Source organism: Odocoileus virginianus, chromosome 2 (genome assembly GCF_023699985.2).
Source record: "Odocoileus virginianus isolate 20LAN1187 ecotype Illinois chromosome 2, Ovbor_1.2, whole genome shotgun sequence".
In the NCBI taxonomy this organism is placed as follows: Eukaryota; Metazoa; Chordata; class Mammalia; order Artiodactyla; family Cervidae; genus Odocoileus; species Odocoileus virginianus.
The window spans coordinates 2,777,322-2,800,266 of NC_069675.1; the positions used below are offsets into that span (position 1 = coordinate 2,777,322).

The 22,945-nt window shown below is 48.0% G+C and overlaps 1 protein-coding gene across 6 annotated transcripts; it reads right to left on the reverse strand.

Annotated features, from left to right (window-relative positions):
- Positions 1–949: 949 nt before the first annotated feature.
- LMAN2L (lectin, mannose binding 2 like) lies at positions 950–20,131 on the reverse strand. Of its 6 annotated transcripts, none has more exons than XM_020906336.2 (9): positions 19,930–20,131; positions 18,629–18,747; positions 15,627–15,744; positions 14,735–14,817; positions 7,578–7,610; positions 6,046–6,207; positions 5,845–5,959; positions 2,713–2,832; positions 950–2,282 (listed from the first exon to the last, which is right to left on the reverse strand). In XM_020906336.2, the coding sequence occupies exons 1-9, from the start codon at positions 20,114–20,116 to the stop codon at positions 2,218–2,220; spliced, it is 1,002 nt and encodes a 333-aa protein (XP_020761995.2). In that variant the 5' UTR covers positions 20,117–20,131; the 3' UTR covers positions 950–2,217. The 6 variants fall into 6 exon arrangements, with proteins under 6 accessions (XP_020761995.2, XP_020761993.2, XP_020761998.1 ...); XM_020906334.2 differs by having other exon boundaries at positions 950–2,398; XM_020906339.2 differs by having other exon boundaries at positions 950–2,398; positions 19,998–20,078.
- Between the last annotated feature and the right edge of the window lie 2,814 nt (positions 20,132–22,945).

The following is a 22,945-nucleotide window of genomic DNA, read 5'->3' on the forward strand; positions in this document are numbered from 1 at the left end:
CCACCACAGGCAAGGCCAGCCTCTGGGACGGGACCCAGAAGGGCGGGAGGCACCTCGCTGAGCCTCCAGGGCTCATCCACTTTGTGGGCCTCGGGCTGCAGGAAACAGAAGGCCAGGGCATCCGCGAGGAGAGATGGCTCCTGGAGGGTAAGGCCGCTGCCCTCCCCCATCACTGGCCAGGTGGCCCCCTCGCCCTGGGACACAGCTGGGACTCCAGGGCCCAGAGCAACATTGGGCCCCACTCTTGACAGGCAGGATGCCCTGGGGGCTCAGCTGGTAAAGAATCTGCCTGCAGTGTGGGAGACTGAGTGCGATCCCTGGGTTGGGAAGATCCCCTGGAGAAGGGAATTGGCATGTTTCTAGGACAGAAGGCAAGAACCGAAGCAAAAGCTACAATGCCAGTCAGATGGTTTCCTCACATATGTTGCTCTGAGGCTGGCCCCGAGTGGGGGGCTGGGGGTAGTATACCATCTTTCACATCTTCTCGCCCTCCTCAGAGCCTCGAAAAATTCCTGAGCTAGAATCACACGGAAGTCACAAGTGTGGTCTCCTCTGTGCTGAGATCTCCCTCCTGTACCCACGTTCGGGCCAGTTCATGAGTCCAACCTTGTGCCCCCACCACAGAGGTCTATCCAATCTCCCCTGGAACTCAAAAACACAAAACAGCCATCTGCTTCCTTAGTTCCAAAGAAACTGGTCTGAAGGCCCATGGCAGGAGGTCGGAAGGGCCCCACTGTCACCCCACCTGCAGGAGAGATCTACAGCTCGTGGAAAGGATGTGAGGAAGCCAAAGACAGCAGAAACCACCACCCCCACCCCCTGCCAGCCGAGGGGACCCCCCCACCTTGCCTTCTGCACGGAGCAGAGGGCGCTCCCATCCCAGGCAGGGCAAGGGTGGATGGGCTGAAGGTTTAGCCGAACCCACCCCAAAGGAAGGCCACACGGAAGGTCATGTTTGGTTTTCATCAGCCACATTAAGACTCTCCCTCGGGCTACAGAAGCACAGGGCTAGGAGAGCTGAGTCCAGACCCTCCAGGGAGAGTCCACCGGTCAGCAACAGAATCACAGGGCAGACAGGCGAGCAGTGCCCGACTCCTTGTCAGGTAAGGCAGTGGCGTCAGGGCTGACCCAGACAGGAGGATGCTCAGGCTCTGCCGCTCAAACAACAGTGAACTCTTCCAGGCACAGGTGACCAGGATCCACTGCTTCCAGACTTAGAACCACCATTTCTTATCACTTAAGAAAGAGAAGCAAGAGTTCCTCTTTGGGGATGTCCAAACTGAGGCTATAGAAGAAAGGTTCCTTACATTTTGACACTCTAAGTAGGATTCCAAAAGTTAAGATGAATATGAAACATGCAGCGAAGCAGGCTCTGGAGCATCCAGAAACACCTCCACGTCCTCAGGTCACATGGTAGATGTTGCTTTCAGTGTCAAAACGTGGAGCAGTTTCACCATTAGCCCCACAGCACCCATGACGTCTCCCATGTTTCTCCTGACTTCACACACCTGACCAGGGGCCTAAAGGGGCCTAGTTGGGAGTGTTACGAACCCACCAACAGAACCAAGATCCACCCTCAAGAACAAAGGCTAGAGTGGCAAGCCCCAGCAGAAGGCCCCCTCCCCATGGCCACCTAGCGAGGGTCAGTGACACCCGAGTGTGTCCTACAGTCCCAGGCCCTAACGGAGAGGCAGCCAGGTGTCTTTTCCAGCTCAGCTTGCATCTGCAGAGGATGATGGAAGGAGGGAGAGGCAGGGAAGAGATTTTCATCCAGATTTCCAAGGAAAGTGCCTCAGGAGGACAGGGGCTTGGACGTAAAGCAAAAACCAGTGGCTGGCAGGCCGGAAGGTGTGAGGAGTGACCACTTTCTAGCCTTTGAAAGACTTACAAGTGAAGCCCAAGGGCCCTGTGAGCCCAACAGCAAGGCAGCCTGGGCTAGGAAACTCCTGCCGGTGGTTCTGGCATCATGGCGGCCCAGGTTCTCGCCAGCCCTCTTCACTCCCAAGGGGCGGGACCTTGGGGAAAGGCACATCGCAGCAGTGTCACCCAACGGGGGGCTTCCCGAGCCAGAGCTGGCCATCCTCACAGGTGACGGGGGAGCCAGCGTCCCTGCCCGCAAAGCTCCAGTGACAGACCCGCACCCATGACCAGGTGCTGGCGACAGGAGAAGGCCCGCCCGGCCGGGAGGGTAGGTCAGCGGCGCTCCTCCCGCGCCTCCTAGGGACAGCCACACAGGTCAAGGTTGTGGGGGGCACTCAGTAGAAACGCTTCCGACTCTGGTCCTGCCATTTGTTGTAGAGGATGATCCCGATGACAATGGCAAAGACGGAAAACACCAGAGAGAAAAAGACGATGAGAAAGAGGGCCAGGCCGCTGAGGGGAGGCAGCGGGGCTGTCACTGAGGAAGCAAGAGAGAAGCAGGTCAGGAGGAGGGGGCCACTCGGGGAGGGCAGGACCGGCTGACGAGCGGTTCCCGTTTCTGGGAGCCAGAGATCCAGTATGCCCTCTCCACATGCCACATTTAAAACCCAAGCAGCCCTGAACTGCTCGTCCGTAACATGGGGACCAGTGAGAGGGCAGGGCCAGTGCTCAGGTGCCCCGGAGAACAGAAAGGAGTCAGCCCGCACTGCTGGGCTGCACGGCCACCCGGCCCCCCAGTGGCCCTCACCCCCCCGGCCGGCCATGGGGCCCTTTCCCGGGACCCGTGCTCACTCTGGGGCAGCTTCATGTTGTCCACTGAGGGCAGGAACACGTCGCGATGCAGCTTCTCCTCTTCCGGGGTCCTCTCCACTGTCAGCTCAAACAGCTTCAGGGAAATGACATCGTGGTTGTCTAAAGACAGAGAGAATGACAAAGGGATGACTCAAGGCACCCTGAGAAGAATGTCTTGGTTTAAGCTTCTAGTCCACAGCTAACACACAGTGACCTGAAAAAAACCCACCACCAAAACCTCGTTTCTCATCTAAAAATAAGAACAGGTAACAGGGAATACTCTACATTATCCTAAATAGAGAGTTTTCATCGACAAGCATGCGCTACCTACATAATTTTGTTTATTTTTGGCTGTGCTGGGTCTTTGCTGCTGCGTGGGCTTCTCACTGCAGCGGCTTCTGCCCTTCTGGAGCACGGGCTCTGGAGCACGGGCTTCAGCGGTTGTGGCTACGGGTTTAAGATGCTCCACAGCACGTGGTACCTTCCCGGATCAGGGACTGAAGCCATGTTGCCTGCATTGGCAGGCGGACTCTTTACCACTAAGCCACAAGGGAAGTCCCCTATATAATTCCAAAATTGAGCGATAATACAAGAACTAAGCCCCAGTCACAGGTAAAACCTTCTAGTGAAAGGAGACACAGCAGCCCCACAGCTTCCCTTTAACGTGGACTACACACGTGAGCAAAAGAGGAGAGGGCCATGAGCAGGGCACAAGTCCTGGCCTGAACACACTTCCCTTCTGGGCTCTTCCCAGTTCCTTGTGACCATGACCCTGAATCTCAATATTAATGACCAGACAAGGATGCAGGAGTTAGGGGCTCAACTTTTTTCTCTCCCCTTTTAAAGTAAGATTATAAACTCACAGATTCAAACATATTTGCTGTGTTTCAATCACTGCGGATGGTGATTGCAGCCATAAAATTAAAAGACGTTAGCTCTTTGGAAGAAAAGCTATAACAAACCTGGACAGCTTATTAAAAAGCAGAGACACCATTTTGCCAACAAAGGTCCATGTAGTCAAAGCTATGGTTTTTCCAGCAATCAGGTATGGATGTGAGAGATGGACTATAAGGAAGGCTGAGCATCAAAGAATTAATGCTTTTGAACTGTGGTGCTGGAGAAGACTCTTGAGTCCCTTGGACAACAAGGAGATTAAACCTGTCAATCCTAAAGGAAATCAACCCTGGATATTCATTGTAAGAACTGATGCTGAAGCTCCAATCCTTTGGCCACATGATGTGAAGAGCCAACTCACTGGAAAAGACCCTGATGCTGGGAAAGATTGAGGGCAGGAGAAGGGGACGCCAGAGGATGAGATGGTTGGATGGCATCACCGACTCAATGGACATGGGTTTGGGTGGACTCCAGGAGTTGGGGATGGACAGGGAGGCCTGGAGTGCTGCAGTCCATGGGGTCGCAAAGAGTCGGACATGACTGAGCGACTAAACTGAACTGAACTGAAGGATGAGATAGTTGGATGGCATCACTGACTCAATGGACATGAGTTTGAGCAAACTTTGAGACAGTGAAGGTCAGGGAAGCTTGGCGTGCTATGATCCATGGGGTTGCAAAGAATCGGACATGACTGAATGACTGAACAACAACTCTTACTGATGCACAACTCAAACCAACTCGGCCCAGTGGGAGCCTAGTCAAGTGGACTCCTGAGTCCTTTTACCTGAATCTAAAAGTTTTTGATATGTTCTCTGCTTTTCTGGGAAGTTTTTAGCTTGTATTTCCTATCTTAGACCTGGCATGAGACACATCTCCAGGAAGCTTTTATTCTCGTTGGTGGGAATTGGTATTAAGAGGCCACAAATATGAGGGTAGGGGTGCTCAGTGCTACTAGGTTGTTACTACGGACTGGACTTCTTACCATCTGTATCATTAGGGTGACATTTACAGCTGTTTGTGGGTTAGAATCTTAAGCAGGTAAAACCAGGTAAAAAAAAAAAAAACACAAAAAACTGGATTTACCTTCAGTTAGAAAAAATGTTTTCTCTGTCAGGATTGAGACTGAACAACAGGACAGCCCACATTTTCCCCTGACAACAATGGGCCAAGGCTGAGTAGATGCTGCCCGTTTCAGATGGGCATCTGCCTTCCTGTTTTGCCACAAGAAAGTTCTATCTCATACCAGCTTCATTCATAATACACTATATTAATCAAAAGAACCAAAAGTTTCTTTACCTCAAAAGACGTCATGATTGAGGCTTAGGGGGAGAATGGACATAAAAGAGAAACTTTGGAAACAAGTAGGTAGAAAATCCAGAGAAGATAGAAAAATCTGGTTCTGCTAAGGTCACGTAAGTCAAGTAAGGCAGGAGTTTCAGGGTAACTGATCAAATGAGCTCAAGAGAAGACAAAGAGCAAACACACAGCAGAGAAACAGAGGGAGCTTTTATGAGAACAGTGCCATGGCAGAGACGCAGGTCCGAACGCAGCATTTACCATGCTGGTGATTTACAGAGGTGGATGGCCTGTAAGCAGAAGCCTCTGTACACACAACACATTCAGAAGTCTGAGCGCAGGGTCTTCCCTTTCAGTAGTTAAGACTCCGTGCTCCCAGTGCAGGGGACGCAGGTTCGATCCGACTGGGGAACTAAAATCCCACATGTCTTTGGGCAACTAAGCCCAAGAGTCACAGTCACCCAGCTTGCAAGCACTGTAGTCCACACGCCACATGGAGAGACGCCCCAGTGCAGCCAAACTATAAATAAATAAAATGTAGGTTTTATTAAAAAAAAAAAAGAAATCTGAGCACAAAAGAGTCTGGGGGTCAGTCAAGGAAAAGCTTTGTGAGAAGGGGAAGCCAGCACATTGGGTGAAGGGACGTGCCTGTGGAAACAGGCACGAGAAAAGGGAAAGCACAGACCTCAAAGCACAGACTGGAAGCACTGGCTTGATGAAGAGGCAAGCACTGCTTGCTGTCAGCAGCAGATCGCTCCCAGACAGGACTGTGCGAGACGACCCCAGGCCTGGGCAATCTGGGCTCGACACACAGGAATGCAGGAAGGGGAGCACGCGTGGGCACCCGCTTGCCAGAGCTCTGCCCAGCTGGCTCTCAGGCCCGGGCCTGCCTAGCGAGACGTGACCTGAGTCAGGGCCAGTAAGGAGTGTGCAGGGCAGTACCCGAGAGATCGCCCGTGATGGACGAGGTGCCAAAGTAGTAGCCCCGGGGCAGGCGGACGCCCGGCACCTCTATGCAGTCCCTCCACTCGTGCTTGCCGTCGATGTCCATCATTATCTGCAACACAGAGAGCGGGAGGCAAGTCAGGGCCGGGCCCCAGCAGCCTGCACTGCCGACGGGCGGCGCGCCCGGAACGGACTCACCGTCAGGTGCCTCTTGACGTAGCGGATCACAAGGAAGGTGTCGTAATGGAGGTTGCGGACGATGGCCGTGCAGCCCCCCAGCTCTGTAGGCCGCCCATCCCGCTCGTGATCGTAGCTGAGCGAGCCGTTGTTCACCATGGCGGAGATGTAGGGGAACACCCGCTAGGAAGGCAGGGGAGGAAAAGCAGAGGGCAGTGAGGAAGCTCTTGCAGGAACGCCTGTGCAAACAGCAATGGGACTTCTGCACACAAAGCTGAGCTCTTCACGACAGACCGGACGACCACTCTGCCTTGTCCCTAGCAGCCTCCAAGGGCCCACGCTCAGAGGGTCACTCAAGGGACAAGGCCCAGTACCTGCCTCCAGGAATCCTCCTGCTATCTGGGGTGGGTCCGAAATGGCCCCTCTGACACTCTGGGGTCTGACTGGAATCCTCCCAGAGGTTAGCACCTGGCACTTACATTCTGCCCAAGACTGGTTTTCTTCTTACTTGTATGTGCACATGTGCTAAGTTGTTACAGTCACGTCTGACTCTTTCCAATCCTCTGGACTGTAGCCCAGAGGCTCCTCTGTCCATGGAATTCTCCGGGCATGAATACTGGAGTGGGTTAATATGCCCTTTTCCCAGGGGATCTTCCCGATCCAGGGATCGAACCCGAGTCTCCTGTGACTCCTGCATCGCAGGCAAATTCTTCACCATTGAGCCCACTGGGGAAGCCCCATGTGTGTGTATGTGTGTGTGTATACACACACACACACACACACACACATGTCACCGACTGCCAAGTAACCGTCTTGAAACATCATTTATCATGCCTCTGTGCATGTGTCCACCTTAGCACCACCTCTTCCCCTACGAGGGCAAGTTTGCTTTAGTTTCCCATGACAGCTGATGGACAAACTCGAATGAACTTTTTGGCCAACCCAATATTTGGTGCACCTAGGTATTGTGAAAGCACCTGTTCCCTCAGGGAACTCTTTCTATTTAGGATAGCACCTTTCAATTCTAACATTCTATAAGCACATGATGTGAAATGGATCAGGACTCAGAAAGGACATGCCAGAACCAGGTGGCCTGGTGATGTCCTCCAGCCACAGGTGACTCTCCTCAGTCAAAAGACCTTCCGGCCCTTCAATGCACACAACTTCTCCCAGTAATACTCAGTGGGCAAGGTTCTCCTACTGAAAGTCTCCCCGCAGCCCACCCATCTTCCCACCTACTTCGGAGACCCTCTCTCTCCAATAGCCCTTGCGGAGCAAATTCTTCCTTAGAAATGACAAGCCAACCATTTCAGAATAAGCCTGGAACTGAGGCAGTGAAGAGACAGACACGGTGATGAAAGGACAGGAAACATGAGACATGCCACTTCTCTGGGGAGTTCCTCACTGTTCTAGACAATCAACATGCAAGATGAAAATGCAGGCAGAACCGGTGACTCTGGAGACAATGGCCACACAGACTGTGAACAGTCGCAAATGTTGGATGGGCACACAAGGAAGTCGGGGACGGCCACAGTGAGTCAAAAATTGAGTACCTGGACTCCTGGAGAATACCGCCTCTTCTGGGCCTGAGAGGGTCCAGCAGGTTATTATAAAAACAAGAGAGGGCACAGAAGACAGGAGACCAAGTCAGAAAGAAACATCCGTGGAAGAGCTATGACCCAGCTGTAGTGGAAGAGCAAACCAATCTCAATCCCCAAATAGAATTTTAGGGTCCATGGAGGCAATTCCACAAGTCCTCAGGCCCCTCAAAATTATAGGCAAAAAACTACTTGTACATTTTCTAAGGAGAGGGTCTGCTGTTATCATCAGATTCTCAAGGTGGTCCACTAGGAAGAACTCTCTAACCCACACAGGGTCCTAAAACTTTCAGAACTTTATAAAAACACCCAGCATCACATTCTCTAAGCAGGCCTCACTTATGTCTCTGACAGTCCAAAGGTCAGGCCATGAGTGTGTCTGTGCCCAGACAACAGTACTTCTGTGGCAAGGAGAGAGACGAGGGTGATAAATAGGGCTAGAGTCTTCCAAATTCAAGATGTCCTTTACTGCCCAGGATCTCAGGCTATAGCTCTTGCCCAGAAGACAAAAATCCCACCACTTGAGAGACTATCAAATTAAATCTAATCCAAAGGGATCATTTACTCTCTAATTGAGCCTTATGGACATATACCTCCAAACAGTTACTGTTATTCTAACCTACAAGATGCGGGCAAGAAAAAGCTCCGTGGGAACATTGCAGCAGGACAAATTTAGAAAAGTCACAAGGTTCAAGGGTGTTTAGCTTTGCTCCAAAAAAACTGCTACAGTTCTCAACACCAGTAGTAAGAGATACCTGCACAAGCTCAGTTTAGCCCTGCCCTACTGTGGGCCAACGGGTAGAACCCAAAGCAGTCCTTTCTCTAATACTGGGTATGCACCTAGTATGAGCCAGGCACTGTCCCAGACGCTGGACACTCAGTGGAAAATAAGCTAGGCAGATGTCTGCTCTCATGGAGCTGACATTAGAGGGGAGGAGACATACAATCAATCTTGTTGTTGTTCAATTGCTCAGTCAGGTCCGACTCTTTGCGACCCCAAGGACTGCAGCACACCAGGCTTCCCTAACCTTCTCTATCTCCCAGAGTTTGCTCAAACCCTTGTCCATTGAGTTGATGACACCATCCAACCATCTCATCTCTGTCACCCCCTTCTCCTCTTGCTCTCAATCTTTCCCAGCATCAGGGTCTTTTCCAGTGAGTTGGCTCTTCACATCATGTGGCCAAAGGATTGGAGCTTCAGCTTCAGTCCTTCCAATGAATATCCAGGGGTGATTTCCTTTAGGATTGACATGTTTGATCTCCTTGTTGTCCAAGGGACTCTCAAAAGTCTTCTCCAACACCACAGTTCAAAAGCATCTATTCTTTGGCGCTCAGCTTTCTTATGGTCCAGCTCTCACATCCAAACATAACTACTGGAAAACCATAGCTTTGACTATATGGACATTTGTTGGCAAAGTGATGTCTCTGCTTTATAAAATGCTGTCTAGGTTGGTCATAGCTTTTCTTCCAAGAAGTAACTGTCTTTTAATTTCATGGCTGCAGTCATCCTCTGCAGTGATTTTGGAGCCCAAGAAAATAAATCCATCACTGTTTGAGACAGTGATAAATGCTATGATGAAAATAATATAGGTAATACAATATAGAGGAGACATATACCTGAGGAGACAACATCTGAACAGAGGAGATTAAGCAGTTAGAGGGAATTCACCAAGAAATCTGAGGGCTGAAGAAGCATGAAGTTAGCATCTTCAGAACTAGGGGTGTCTGCAACTCAGTGAGTGAAGAACAGGCTGGTGGGAGCTGAGTCGGGAGCCAGACCACGCTGGGCCTTACAGGCCACAGTCAGGGTCTTGGGGGAGCCTCAGACTAGCTCCCCAGCTGCTCTCTTATACCACTGGGGGCCTATGTACAGGACCACAGAAGGTATGAAACCAATCAGTGGGTGACTGAATGGCTGGAAAACTACTCTTCCACCACTATCATTTATGACAAGGGAATTATGAATGTGTTGTCAGCAGTTGACAGAAATGGGCTTCTATAACTTAAGTGAACAATGAGGGAAAAGAAGGGACTGAAAATGCACTCGGGAGCTCTGGTGATCCCAAGGCTTGCTTGATGTTTCAACCCCAGTACCTGTCAGAAGTTTAAGTTGAAACTTTCGAGGGAGTGCTGAGAACAGTGACCCTTAACCTAAGGGGGCCTTGCTCTTGCCAAGGCTGGTGAGGCACCTTCTTTTTCAGCACCCATCAGAGGTCAGCTGGGCCTCACCATGACCTGGGGGAGCTTTTCAACTGCACATACATGAGGGAACTAGTCAGAGAGCCTCATTCAGCAGGTTTAGAATGGGGCATGGGACTATGTATTTTTTTAAAAGGCAGGACTTCCCTGGTGGTCCAGCAGTTGAGAAGCTGCCTCCCAAAGCAGGGGACACAGGTTTGATCCCTGGTTGGGGAACTAAGATCCCACCAACCTCGGGTAACAACTAGAGAGCCTGTGTGCCACTACTAAGACCTGATGTGGTTAATTAATTAAAAAAAAAAAGGCACTATGGATGATTGGGATGTGGCAGGAGAATTTAAGAAATATAGCACTAGACAGGTCTACAGCTTCAAAGTTGGAATCTGTCCACTTCAGCAACTCATGGCTTGGCCTTCAACTTGACACCTCACATTAACCGTAAGTCTTTAAATGCCACTTTAACTTCTATGCCTAGTCAGGAGTTCTTGAAGGGTTTCCTGTGTGCCCACTAATTTCACACAGAAGCTAATTTTCTTTCCTTGGAAAGCAGCCTATATACAGCCAGAACCAAAGGCAGAAGAATCACCCTGACTGTGGCAAAGGTGGCAGTTTCATTCCTCTTTTAAGAGTCACCAAAAATTAGGAGCTCCTGCCTGCTGTCCAAATGGTGGTTGTCTGAAGAGTGGGGAAGTGTTTTTAACTTTTTGTACTACACGGTACTATTGTACCTTCAGCATACCTTGAATGGAGACTTGTGAGCTTGTGGGTCCTATGCTAAAACTCCGCAGGTGCAAAGCACACATGCTGCGACTCACTAGGGAGAAAAGGGGGCACACACAGCCCTCTGTAATCAGGGAGACCTGGGTTCTCACTGCAGGCACGCCACTCACGCCTGTGTCATCTCAGAGAGTCTATTTCCTCACTGCAAGCAGGGAGAACACACAGCTCCCAGGGTTCACCATGAAGATGAGGTGAGATATGCAGAGCATTTAGTACAGTGCCTGGTATTCAAAAGGGAGTCAATAAACATTCATTCAATGACTAAGTGAATTTCCAGATCTAAATATTGTTTACAGGTGCTCACATGTAAACACAAAACCAAACATATGTTTTTCAGAGCAGTAATTCCCAGACCACTGGCTGTTATGGACCACTAAAAATCTCCAAACACATAACACATTCTGGGGATTAATAGCTTTGCTTTTTCTTGATTTTTTTTTTTTTTTGCCTATTAAATATGTTAAAATACAATTAAAATACAGTAACTATATTATTGTATTTTACAATGACAAGACAGCCATCTAAAATACACATCAATTTGAAAAAGAACATTTTAAATGAAAAAAACCTAAATATTTCATAATAAATAAATAAATTAGTAAAACATTTCTCATTTATGAGAAGTCACTTCACTGTTCCTGCTGCCAAACCAGGGAAACTCTGTTACCAACCAACATAAGTCTAAGAACCAGCATCCAGTAGTCACTCTCAGAGCAGGTCTTACCAACCTAAACCACACTGCACTTGAGCACGCTGACCAGGTCTGCTCTCTGGAACCTAGGTGTGAAGACAAGGAGGGTGGGAGGGGAGAGGGAGAGCCCGGAGCCACAAGAGCACTGTCGAGATGCCTGCAAATGTCCCCGGGGACGTCACTCAGTGCTGCGAGTACAAACAGCCAGCACTTCCCGAGAGCTTACTCTGGGCCTAAGAGGTGCGCCTCAACCTTCGCCGCTCACACTATCACAGTGGCACGCGGACGCTGTGCTGTGCCGCAAATTCTCAGCTGTATCCTACTCTTTGCAGCCCGCTGGGCTCCTCTGTCCATGGGATGTCCCAGGCAAGAATACTGGAGTGGGTTGCCATTTCCTCCTCCAGAGGATATTCCCAACCCAGGGATCGAACCCTTGTCTCCTTCGTCGCCTGCACTGCAGGTGGATTCTTTACCACTGAACCATGGGAAAGCCCAGTATGTGAATGCTCTTGTTAATGAGAGGGATCATTCATCTCTGTGGAAGAGGAGATCGTGTCTACAGTTCTACTTTGGGGAACCCATGAACCTCCTAAAGTTGCATGTAAAATCCTATTGTATTCAACTGTAACAGAAATACATTTCTACTTCTCTTGAAAACTAATTCTCACCAATGAAGCTCAGCCTCAATCCCTGATGACATCTGAGAGCTGGCCAATATTCCTGGGACCTAATTTCCAAAGGAGTGTCTCTTGGAAAACACTGCCTCACCAAGGATTGAGAAAAAACAAACAAAAAACCCCACTAAATCACATCCAAATAGTATAATAAGAGAACTTACGAAGTTATAGAGTTCTTTTAATAATGTAAAAATTCTTTCCACCAACAATAAAGAGACCAAGAGGGATCAGTGTTTTCATCAACATAAAGATTGGAGGGAATGTGTTATTAAATTCACGGCATATTATTGCTTATTTTCTTCCAGTTTCAAAAGAGGAAAAACAATCATTACGTTAAAAAATTATGGGAAGCACCTCAAACTCGACTTCCAAGCTGGCCTGATCTGAGAAGAGCAGTGAGCTGCTCACACCACTCGCCAACCAGCTGTTTCTGCCTCCAGGGGTCTTTTATGACAGCTATATATGGGATTCACCTAGAGATGTTTGAAAAGGTTAAGCTGCCCATCAGACTCTCCGAGCTTGGGGCCTAGAGAGAAGTAGTTTTAAATGCTCTGCAGATAATTCCAAGAGCAACTGCAGCTAAGGCAGAAAAGAGGTCCCAATTTTAACCACCTGAAACTGATATTTTTGTTTAACATCTACTCTCCTTACAAAACAAGGCCCATCAGATCTTCCCTCTTAAGCAGAATGACTCTTGCCTGATGGTGAAATGGAAGCTAAGAGAGCGTGAATAATTTATTTCTGGGAGAAACAGAGAGCCATGTTTAAAAGTCTAGTCAAGCCCTAAAGCCCACGCATGCTTCAGATGCATTTCTAACCACCACTACTTCCTCAGTGGGACTGCAAACCCTTCTCACGACGTCCCCTCATTAAAATCCTTTCGTGCACTTACCCCCTAAAATACTTATAGCTCCAGACTCCCCGATAGGCACACCGCCCTTCAAAGCGCCATGTGCACACTGAGGGGAGTCAGCCACACTAAATGGCTCTGCCGCTGGTCTGACAGGTCACCAGCCACCCGAGAGGCTGCTCAGTCATAGTGGCCCGTGAATGTGCTTGGGACGGAAGAGCGTTAGCAGCAAAGAACACAAGGTGAAGGGCGGCCTTGGAACACGGGGAGGCTGAGGGCCCTCTTTTTCTCTCTAGCCTCATCTCTCTCTGACCCCGCCTTTTCCCCTTCACATTCACTGTCCCTTCTCTGACTTTAACACATTAACATACGCTTTTCTATCTGCATCTAATCTAATCTAATTCTGCAGATTTCAAAGTCAATATCACTTCCTGGAGGAAGTCTCTCCCAACCACCATCCCCACCACCACCACCGTCCCCCCCAGGTTAGATGCTTCTGCCAGGTCTTTCGAGAGCACCTCTGCAGAGCCCCCATCAGCACGCTGACACATCAGCGCTCCCGAGTGTGAGGACCACGTGGATCTCACTCACTAATTCCCAGGGCCTGGCACCTCAACAGTGGCTGATGTCTGGCAGACTGAAGAAAAGTCCAGAAGCAACACCGAGAAGCAAGTCTCTAACTGACCCGCAACAAAAGGTTCCTCTCGTAACTCAGGTCTCCCTTTCCACGTCCTTTAAGCCAAACTCTGAATGGAAATGTGAAAAACTGCTGAATCTGGGTGTTGATATACAATGATCTGTTCATCCAATTTTTTTTATACGTTTGAAATTTTTCATAAACAACTTTTGGGGGAAAAAGTAAGTTCTGCTTTCATTTCTAATCGTGCCTTTCTTGCTAAATATTATTTAGTGATAGGATACCCAGCAACAACATGTCCTAATCCTTTTCCCACCATCTGCTGGCAGAGTCACCAGACAAGAGAGCACAGGCCTGCTGCTAGCATAAGCAAGTACTAGAAAACCCTTATGGTCAGCTAACGAAGTGCAGGATGCTTCTGCTAAGAGCCAGACTGTTGTTGCTGTTGTTGTTTAGTCACTAAGTCGTTTCTGACTCTTTTGTGACCCCCTGGCGGGACTGTGGCCCACCAGGCTCCTCTGGCCATGTGATTTCCCAGGCAAGAATACTCGAGTGGGTTGCCATTTCCTCTTCTGGGTGGTCTTTCCAACCCAGGGATTGAACCCATGTCTCCTGCATTGGCAGGCAGATTCTTTACCATGGAGCTACTGGGGAAGTCAACTGGATCCTCTACCAGGTTTCAACAAAATGCTGAGATTTCATCCATTTCTGTTTACAGCCTTTCCTAGAGGAGACCAGTGTGCAGGTCTGAGAAGAGGAAAAAGAAAAGGATACTGGCAAGGGGGAGGAGCTGCAGAAGAGAGCTCAGCAGTGACACAGGATGTCAGGGGAGTGGAGGCACAGAATTCAGCTTGCTCTGGTGCTGGCCTAGCCATGCAAGCTCATCTAGTGGCTCCCAATGAGTGCGAAAGGGAACACTGTTTAACACTGAAAAGCCCCCATCACGAGGACCACTCCCAAGACTGTGCCAGTCATGCATGCTCCACCCAGCCATGCATGCTCAAGTCTAGTGGCTCCCAATGTGCGCAAGAGAGAATACTGTTTAACACTGAAAAGCCCCCATCACGAGGACCACTCTCAAGACTGTGCACCATGAACAACTCTCTTCTAGTAAAAAACACTGACACAGACATTAACTATTGAAGTGCAACAGATGAAGAAAATAGAACCAAACCCCTCACTTCCTCTTCCGTGTTCCCGCCTGAACAACATTCCTAAGGCAAAGGGCTGTGATGTCAATTCAATGTGGCTGACCTAAGCTATGACACTGGCCATTACCTCTTGCTGCTTCTCCTCATTGGGATAGGTGTCTACAAATACTCCCAGCCCCACAAATTTGTCCATGTTTCCAAACACAGGCCCTAGAGAGAGAGAACAGATGATGAACAACAGTGAAACAAAGCCAAGAGTTGATAAAGGAATAATACATCACTGTGATGGAGGGAAAAGTGAGATTCAAAGGACCCCAGGCGTCCCTTTAAGATGAGGAAGCAGCTGTAGAAACACCCCGTGAAGGGCTCAGCCTGTAACAAGCATTGAGTAAGCACCTGCAGTTGTCTGTCATTAAAGGGAAGAGAGAGAAGGCCAGCGTCACCGTGCTTAGCACTCGAGCTGCTCCCAGATTTGACCTGGTTGCTAAGGTGCCCCTGAAGAATTCTGCTTCACAAACACTTGTTGATGACTATGCCCCCGAGTGAACTGAATTCCCAAGTTTCTGCTTCTAATTGCAGAAGAGATCAGGTCAGATCAGGCTCAATTTGTCACGTACTTGCAGCAAAGCCTCCCGTACAAAAAGGAAAAATAGGTAAGTCTTCTCCTTTCTCCTGACTTAGGAGTTCTGAGATGGGTCTCTACTCGGGCTCAGGAGAAACCAGTACGCCCAGTGTCAGTATTTGGGAGGGCCAGTGCTTTCCTTCAGCCAATCGGGCCACGAAGTTTCAAAGAGAAAGCGGAAGTAACCAATAAACAAGAAGCCATCCCAGGATGAGTCAAGGTCAGCTGCTTTTAGGACTCAGACCCCATTCTAGAGACTAGACAGGCCAATGTGTATCCAAACATCAAGGGAGAGGGAAAACCGCTGGCACTGTGAAGTCATGCCCGTCTCCAGAAGAGGGCACGTGAAAAAGCAGGCCTGTCACCCCCCACACAGAGCAACCCAGCGCCCCAGTACCTGGCTGCATCCGATCCTTCGTGTACCAGATGGCCAAGCCATCCCCGTGCAGGTTCTTCTTCCCTTGCCCGTGGATTCTGAAGTGCACCTGCAACTCCCAGTCTCTCAGGAAACACGGCTAAAGTGAAAGAGACGTTGCAATCAAAGAGAAGCCTGAAACACCAGGCCTCAGGCCCTCATCCACAGTCTACACACTTGGAAAACACACACGCGGGGGACGCGAGGCTAAGAGGTAAAACCAAAATTTAAAACTCGCTAGGGGTTTATGTAGTAAAATTAAACAGATTGAGCCACTTATCTGTATGCGGTATTTAATATGTAAAGTGAATACACCTCCCAATCAGCATCACCATCTCCCAACAGAAACAGGATAGCATCCCAAGGTTGGAAAAGATGAGAGAACTTCATGTTAGACTGCTGTGATCCTATACCCACCCAGCAAAAGATCTCAGCATCCAGGGTAGAGGTGGCTGAATTAATACTCATATGCAATTATGATCACCCCTCTGAGAGAAAGACTCTAAAAAGCTGGGATCTCAAGAAAGGTCAAGCCTCATTCATTACAAAAAAAAAAAAAAAAGATAACCTAAGTCATCACACAAAGGTCTCCAGGAATAATGAACATCTGCTATAAACAACTCTAATTAGCTAGACTTGGCTCTATGCCAAGCTGAGGGGCAACCCAGAGTTCCCACGAGAAGGGATAAGCTATGTCCCACCAGTGTCAGGCCCTCAGCCAAGGAGCAGAAATGCACCAAAGGAGACACCCCCCCCGCCACCACCACCACAGAGACAGCCTTTGGTGGAAAATCATGAAGGAGGTGGGCACTAAACAGACTCCGGTTTTCCTTTTGAACTGTGTATCAAAACCTTGGGGGAAAAAAAAGTAGACAGAAGTAAGTGGATAATTCAGTGTTCTAAATAGTTGAACACTTTGAAAGAGAAACTAGAGTAGGTATTTGGTTTGGAGAGGCTCCTGGTTAAGCCTCACCGTGAAAAATGAGGGGAAGGAAGAGCAGATAGGCCAGTTCAGGCAAAGGCCCTCCACGTAGATAGTTCAAAAACAAACCAAAAAACCCAGTAGATTGCTCTGGCTCTTGAGCAACAATTATTTTCAGCTTCCGTTTTCAATTTCTGGGAAATCCTCTTAAAATGCTAGTATTAGTATACAGTCAAAATAAAAGGGGTGTGGACACTTCTGAGTTCACCAAAGAACCCTGAAATCTCCAGTAGCTTTCCCTCCTCTGATAAGCCAAGCCCCCAGTTGCCATCTTGGGTTCTCATCTTTGTGCTATTTCATTTAGATTTCAGGGCAAGAGTGAAATTCAGTGGCAGGAAGCTGCCCCCATAGCCAGTGGGTAAGTATTACGCCTCTGGGAAGACAATGAGCCAAGAGGCATCCGTCGTTCTTACCCTTGGCCTCGTGCAGCACGATGCTATACAGTCCTGCTCAGGGTAATGTCTAACAGTGGGGCTCAAACTTTGCTGCATGTCAGATTCACCTAGAGAGCTTTTAAAAATCCAAGTGTCCAAGCTGTACCCCATTCTAATTAAATTAGAATCTCTAGGGGTGGGACCCAGCCACCAACTCCAAAGGACAGCCAAATTGGAGCACCACTGCTCAAACAAATCCATCCTATTCAAATAACTTAGAAACAATGCTAAGGCTCACTCTGACAGTCAGATAACAAAAAACACAGGTAACAGAGAATCTGAAAAGGAGCAAGATAACTAGATCCTAGACTAGAATCACTGTTACATAAAAGCGTTACATAGAGACAGCTAGCAAGATAACAGCAAAGTATCAAGCCTTGGACAAAATCATTTATAATCCATAGACCTGTATCATTGACTCTTATAATAGACATGTAACAAACAACAGTGCATTTCTGTAACCATCTTAACTTTCCGGAGCATTTTCATGTCTATTGACTTATTTTATTCTCACAGTAACCCTGGTGGGCAAGCAGAAGTGATAAGATGAAGCTCATTTGACAGTTGGAGAAACTGAAAACTGAGCGAGGATAAATAACTGAGGGTCTGTGAGACCAGTAGATTGAGAACGCAAGTCTTTCAGCTGCCAGCCCTCCACTTCTTCTATCTGAACACACTGCCCTGCATTCCGTCCAAGAATGAGCTCAGCACTGCAATCTGGGTTAAGGGGCCAGAGTATACAAATAGCTCACATAGGAACTTCTTGTCTCTCTGCTTCTTCAGAATTCTCTGCCACATAAAATGAACAGGGACAAGAAATTGTTCCTTTTTCTGAGATCCACTTATCTACAACTAATGATAAAAACCATGGGAAAGTAAGTTCTTAGCTTCTGAGAACCCAAAAGAAAGTATTCAAGAATGCCAAGGTCACTCCCCAAAGTAAAGTGATCATAAAAGATTTGCAAAGAGCCCTGGAAACCGAAAAGAAAGCATCATCTTACACTTGTACAAAATCACAGTGCAGCCACACCAGGAATACTGCATTCACTTCTTGCCGCCATACCTCAAGGAAGACAATGTCGCTAGAAAAGGTCCAGAGAAGGACAAATAAAATGACCAAGGGCTCAAAAGTGGTTTTTACATGAAAATAAAATTTAAAATTCAACTCAAAAGAGAATAACAAGGGGGGAGGGAAGGGGGTCAGGAATACTGGGATGAAGTGTAGGATAAATTTAAAAGAGTAGTCTTTTATTTTATAAAGCAAAGTAATTAAATGTGAGTTGACTTATTAACCTCCAAAGTTAACACTATCAGGTCAATCAGGAACTAAAGACATTTCAGAAAACTGAATCAAAACCAATTATTTGCTATAATTAGGGGAAGAGAGATTATCTCCCTAAATATCTGATTTCAATAAGAACGTCATTATAATCTCTGAAATGAAAATACTTCATATTCACAGAAGACAGAATATGGGGGGTGGGGGGGCGGGACTGAGAATAGTTAGTATGCCACTGAACTTTTTTAGTAGTTTCTGGGTCACCAACACAGGAGGGAGAGATTCTTACCACCCGGTTCCACAGGGCACCCTGTTTACTTTGCATATCCGGGGTAAGGCGGATATACTGGGTCATCACCATGGCATTGCCCATCAGATTCCACAGGGAGGAACTGCTTGTGCCCACACCTATGGGGAGGAAGTAGATCAGTTCATTCTCTTCAACCCCAACCCATTTGGAAAACCGCCATGGACCCTCTGAAAGCTGGAGTCATCTTTCTTCCCCCTTCATGTCCCACCTCCTGTCACTCAGCAAATCTTAACTTTTTACCACCTTCTTTTCACAATGACTTTCTCAGGTGAAGACCCTAGAGCACATCAGAGCTGTCACTTCATCCACGCCACAGTAATCATAGCTCAAATTCATTCTTCCCCATTTTATATGTGAGTAAATTTTAGCACCGTGAAAGAAAAAAATTTCCCCAGTTATACCAAAAAGAGCTTGACCCTCTGGGGCTCTAAGGCTTAATCACATTCTTTGTTTGAACAAGAAGCTACTTTCCCCCTCACCTCAGACTATCAATCCCTTGCAAGTGAGAACTCTGTTACCCACAGTATTTGCAAGGAGAAGGCCTGGAGACATCCTCTAAGTGAATAAGCGATCACCCTTAGCAGCAAAGTATACCCCCTTTATGCTTCGTGTTTTTGTTTGTATGCTGTCGCCATACCCTCCAGTAGGGAAACACACTCGTGTTAATTAAGCCATCCGCACTTATTTGGTCCTCCTTGTAGCTAACCATGTAAATCTGCTGGTTGATAAGTTGTGCCTAGTGGCCTATGTACACTAAACACAGCAAAACTAACCAGCCTCTTTCATCGATAGGGCTCCTGGACTGGAGAAGAACATGTGTCTCAATTGACAACAGAATTTTATCTTCTCAGTGCGGCCAAGTTCTACCCCAGTTCTGCCTCATGCTTTATTTCTAGCACATCCACAGCTCCATCAGGAGCTCAGCTCACTGCTAGTGGCCCTCAATCACGGTCCACCGTTCGCAGTTCTCTGCCCTGCCCACATTCCACCTGTCCATCTCTAACTCCCCTTCATCCACGCCGGGCGCTGGTAGCATCCGAGAACCCTGCTTCGACCTGCTGGAAACTTCCAGGACTAATTCCGAGGGGTGGGGAGACAGAAAGCTGACCCCTGCCCTCTGGGTCCGTGGCTCCCGAACACAGCGAGAGTCCCCAGCGGCTCCCACCCGCCGCCGCCAGCTTGCTCGGGGTCACGAAACCCTTCGCCGCCCCCGCCTCTACGGACAAGCTCAGGTCCCGAAGCCCTCCCGGTGCAAGACCACCTCGCCCCCGGCGCCTCACCCTGGTAGGGCTTCGACAGCGAGTGCTCCCGTTTCAAGTACTCGAACGTTTGACCCGCCCCGACTTGCCGTGGCCCCTGCCCAGACCCCAGCAAAAGGAGAAGGAGCAACATCCTGGAAACTTCCCGTGCCGACAAACGCCGCCGCCACCGCCGCCACCACCCAGAGGGTGCCAGGGCCACCGCCATCTTTCCCACCGCCGTCCCTTCACTAAAGGCCCGCCCCGTCGTCCAAGCCATTGGTCCGTGGGACCATCTGCTTCACGTCCTATTGGCTCTCATATAATCCCCGCCCCCGCAGGTGAGACTTTCACCGATTGGCTGGCTTGAGTACCAGTTGCCTTGCCAACCCGCCTGGACTCGCTTACGTTTTTGCATTTATCCTGAGCGCCACTAGGCCTTCTGGCATACATGGTGATCTTCATTTTGTATCTGCGTTCTGGAGTAAATTTAAAGAGATAAAATGTTTCTTCCAGTCCCCACGCAAACCTTCTAGCCTCACTGCTACTCACTCACTCACTCACTCCTGACTATACAGAGCTACCAATCAAGAGGCTATAAAACTGAAAGGAGAAATAGAGAAATTAACAACTCAAGTAGCTGGAAAATTATCAAATTTATAAGAGGCTTGAAGAGTACTTATCAAACAACTTGACCTGATGACATTCATAAAACCAGCCAACAATGGAAGAAGACATATTCTCTTTTGTGAAAAAGAAACATTTACCAAGATAATCTGAGCCAAAAAAACTCCAAACCTCTGCAAATTTAAAAGAATTGAAAGCACACAAAGAATATTCTCCTATCGTGATGGTATTACAGTAGAAATCTGTAACAGAAAGATTTCTGAGAAATCCCCAAATGTTTGGAAAGTAAACTCACTTCTAAATAATCTGTGAGAGAGTAGCGGGCTCTGGGGGACTTCAGCAGGTCCTCTGAAAAAGGAAACAGGATAATCAATCCTTTACCTGTTAGTATAATCATATCTCCAGCCCTGAAGCCAAAAAACTTAGATTCATCCTAGCTTCCATTCTCTTCCTCACCAATTCCATTACCCAACCAATAAATAACTGATGGTTTTAGTCTTAATTATTTCTCAGAGCCACCACAGCCTTTTCATCCCTCCCTTTGTCTTTCTGCTGAACAACAGCAACAAGTGTCCCAACTGTTGTTCTGGCCACCATCATCAACGTGGCCATCCAAGTGATCTAAACCATGTAGCCATGCTCTTTCCTGAGTGTCAGGGTTAAGCCAGTTTGTATTTATAAAGCTGTTAGAGTAGTTTCTGGCATGCTGTAAGCACTGCTTCTATTTAGTCCCTAAGTCTTGTCCCACTCTTTGCAACCCCATGGACTGCAGCACGCCAGGTTTCCCTCTCCTTCACTGCCTCCCAGAGTTTGCTCAAACTCATGTCTATTGAGTTGGCAATGCTATCTCACCATCTCATCCTCCGCCACCTTCTTCTCCTTTTGTCTTCAATCTTTCCCAGCATCAGGGTCTCTTTCAGTGAGTGGGCTCTTTACATCAGGTGGCCAAAGTGCTGAAGCTTCAGCTTCAGCATCAGTCCTTCCAATGAATATTCAGGTTGGATTTCCTTTAGGGCTGACTGGTTTCATCTCCCTGCAGTCCAAGTATCAGCATTATTAACAGAGCCCATGATGATTCCCAGGTGGCGCTAGTGATAAAGAATCTGCCTGCCAATGCAGGAGATGCAAGAGATGCAAGTTCAATCCCTGGGTTGATAAGTTCCCCTGGAGGAGGAAAATTGCAACTCACTCCAGCATTCTTTTCCCTGAAAAATTCCATGGACAAGAGGAGCCTGGCAGGCTACAGTTCATGGGATCAAAAAGAACCCACACACAAATGAGGGTTCACCATCACCTGTGAGGAACAGATTCGGACCCCTCAACTTAGCACACTAAGCCCTCTGGTATCTGACCCACAGTCCCCTTCCTTCATCTACGTGCTCCAGTTTCCCTGTTCCCTCTTCTTTTCCCCAATCCACTTCCTCTGAAAGCCTTCCCTGACTCCCTCAGGCACTCTGAGCTTTCAGTGTTCCAATAACGTTTCTTACAGAGCATTTGCTTGTTTTCCTGATAGACTTAATCAAAGTTAAATCTTTCTTTCTTGAGCATAAATATATGTTATAGGAGATACATGACTATGAGGGCTTCCTATGTGGCTCAGTGGTAAAGAATCCACCTATACCAATGCAGGAGCTGCAGGAGACTTGGATTCAATCCTTAGATTAGGAAGAGCCTCTGGAGTAGGGAGTTGCAACCCACCTCAGAAGGGAATGGTTACCCACTCCAGTATTCTGGCCTGGAGAATTTAATGAACTGTATAGTCCAAGGGGTCGCAAAGAGTCAGACACGACTGAGCAACTTGCACTTTCACTTCACTTTTCAGTATTCTTGTCAAGATAATCCCCTGGACAGAGAAGCCTGGCGGGCTATAGTCATGGGATCGAAAAGATTCAGACATGACTGAGGTGATCGAGCACACAAACACACATGAAAAAGAGCCTGTTTTATGCAGGATCAACTTTTTAAAATTAAAGTTGTCACAGCCATGGACCTTTAACACACTCCACACAAAGCAGATGACTGGGTGATAAAACCTTAGGAATTGAATGAATCTATTTGTGTCATATCCTGGCTTTAAAATCATTCATGCTTCCAATTACTAGGAGTTAAAATTCAAACTCCCTAGTGTTTGAAGGCCCTACTCAGCCTGCAGCAAGCAGGCTACATGTGTCTATTACAATGTGTGTCATCCTGAATTACAGAGCTCAATTAGCAGAGTATGTGTTTGTTGCCCCAGCAAGTCTGGATGCTCCTGGACCACAGGGAACATATCTTACTCATTTCCTATCCCAGGCCCCACCCACTTCCTGACTCTTTAACCCATCACCCAGCACATAGTAGGGATTTTAATTATTTTTAGTAAAACAATGTCCATTGTATTTCTCTGTCAGCTGGAATTTTTTTATGGTGGTAAAATAGACAAAAAATAAGA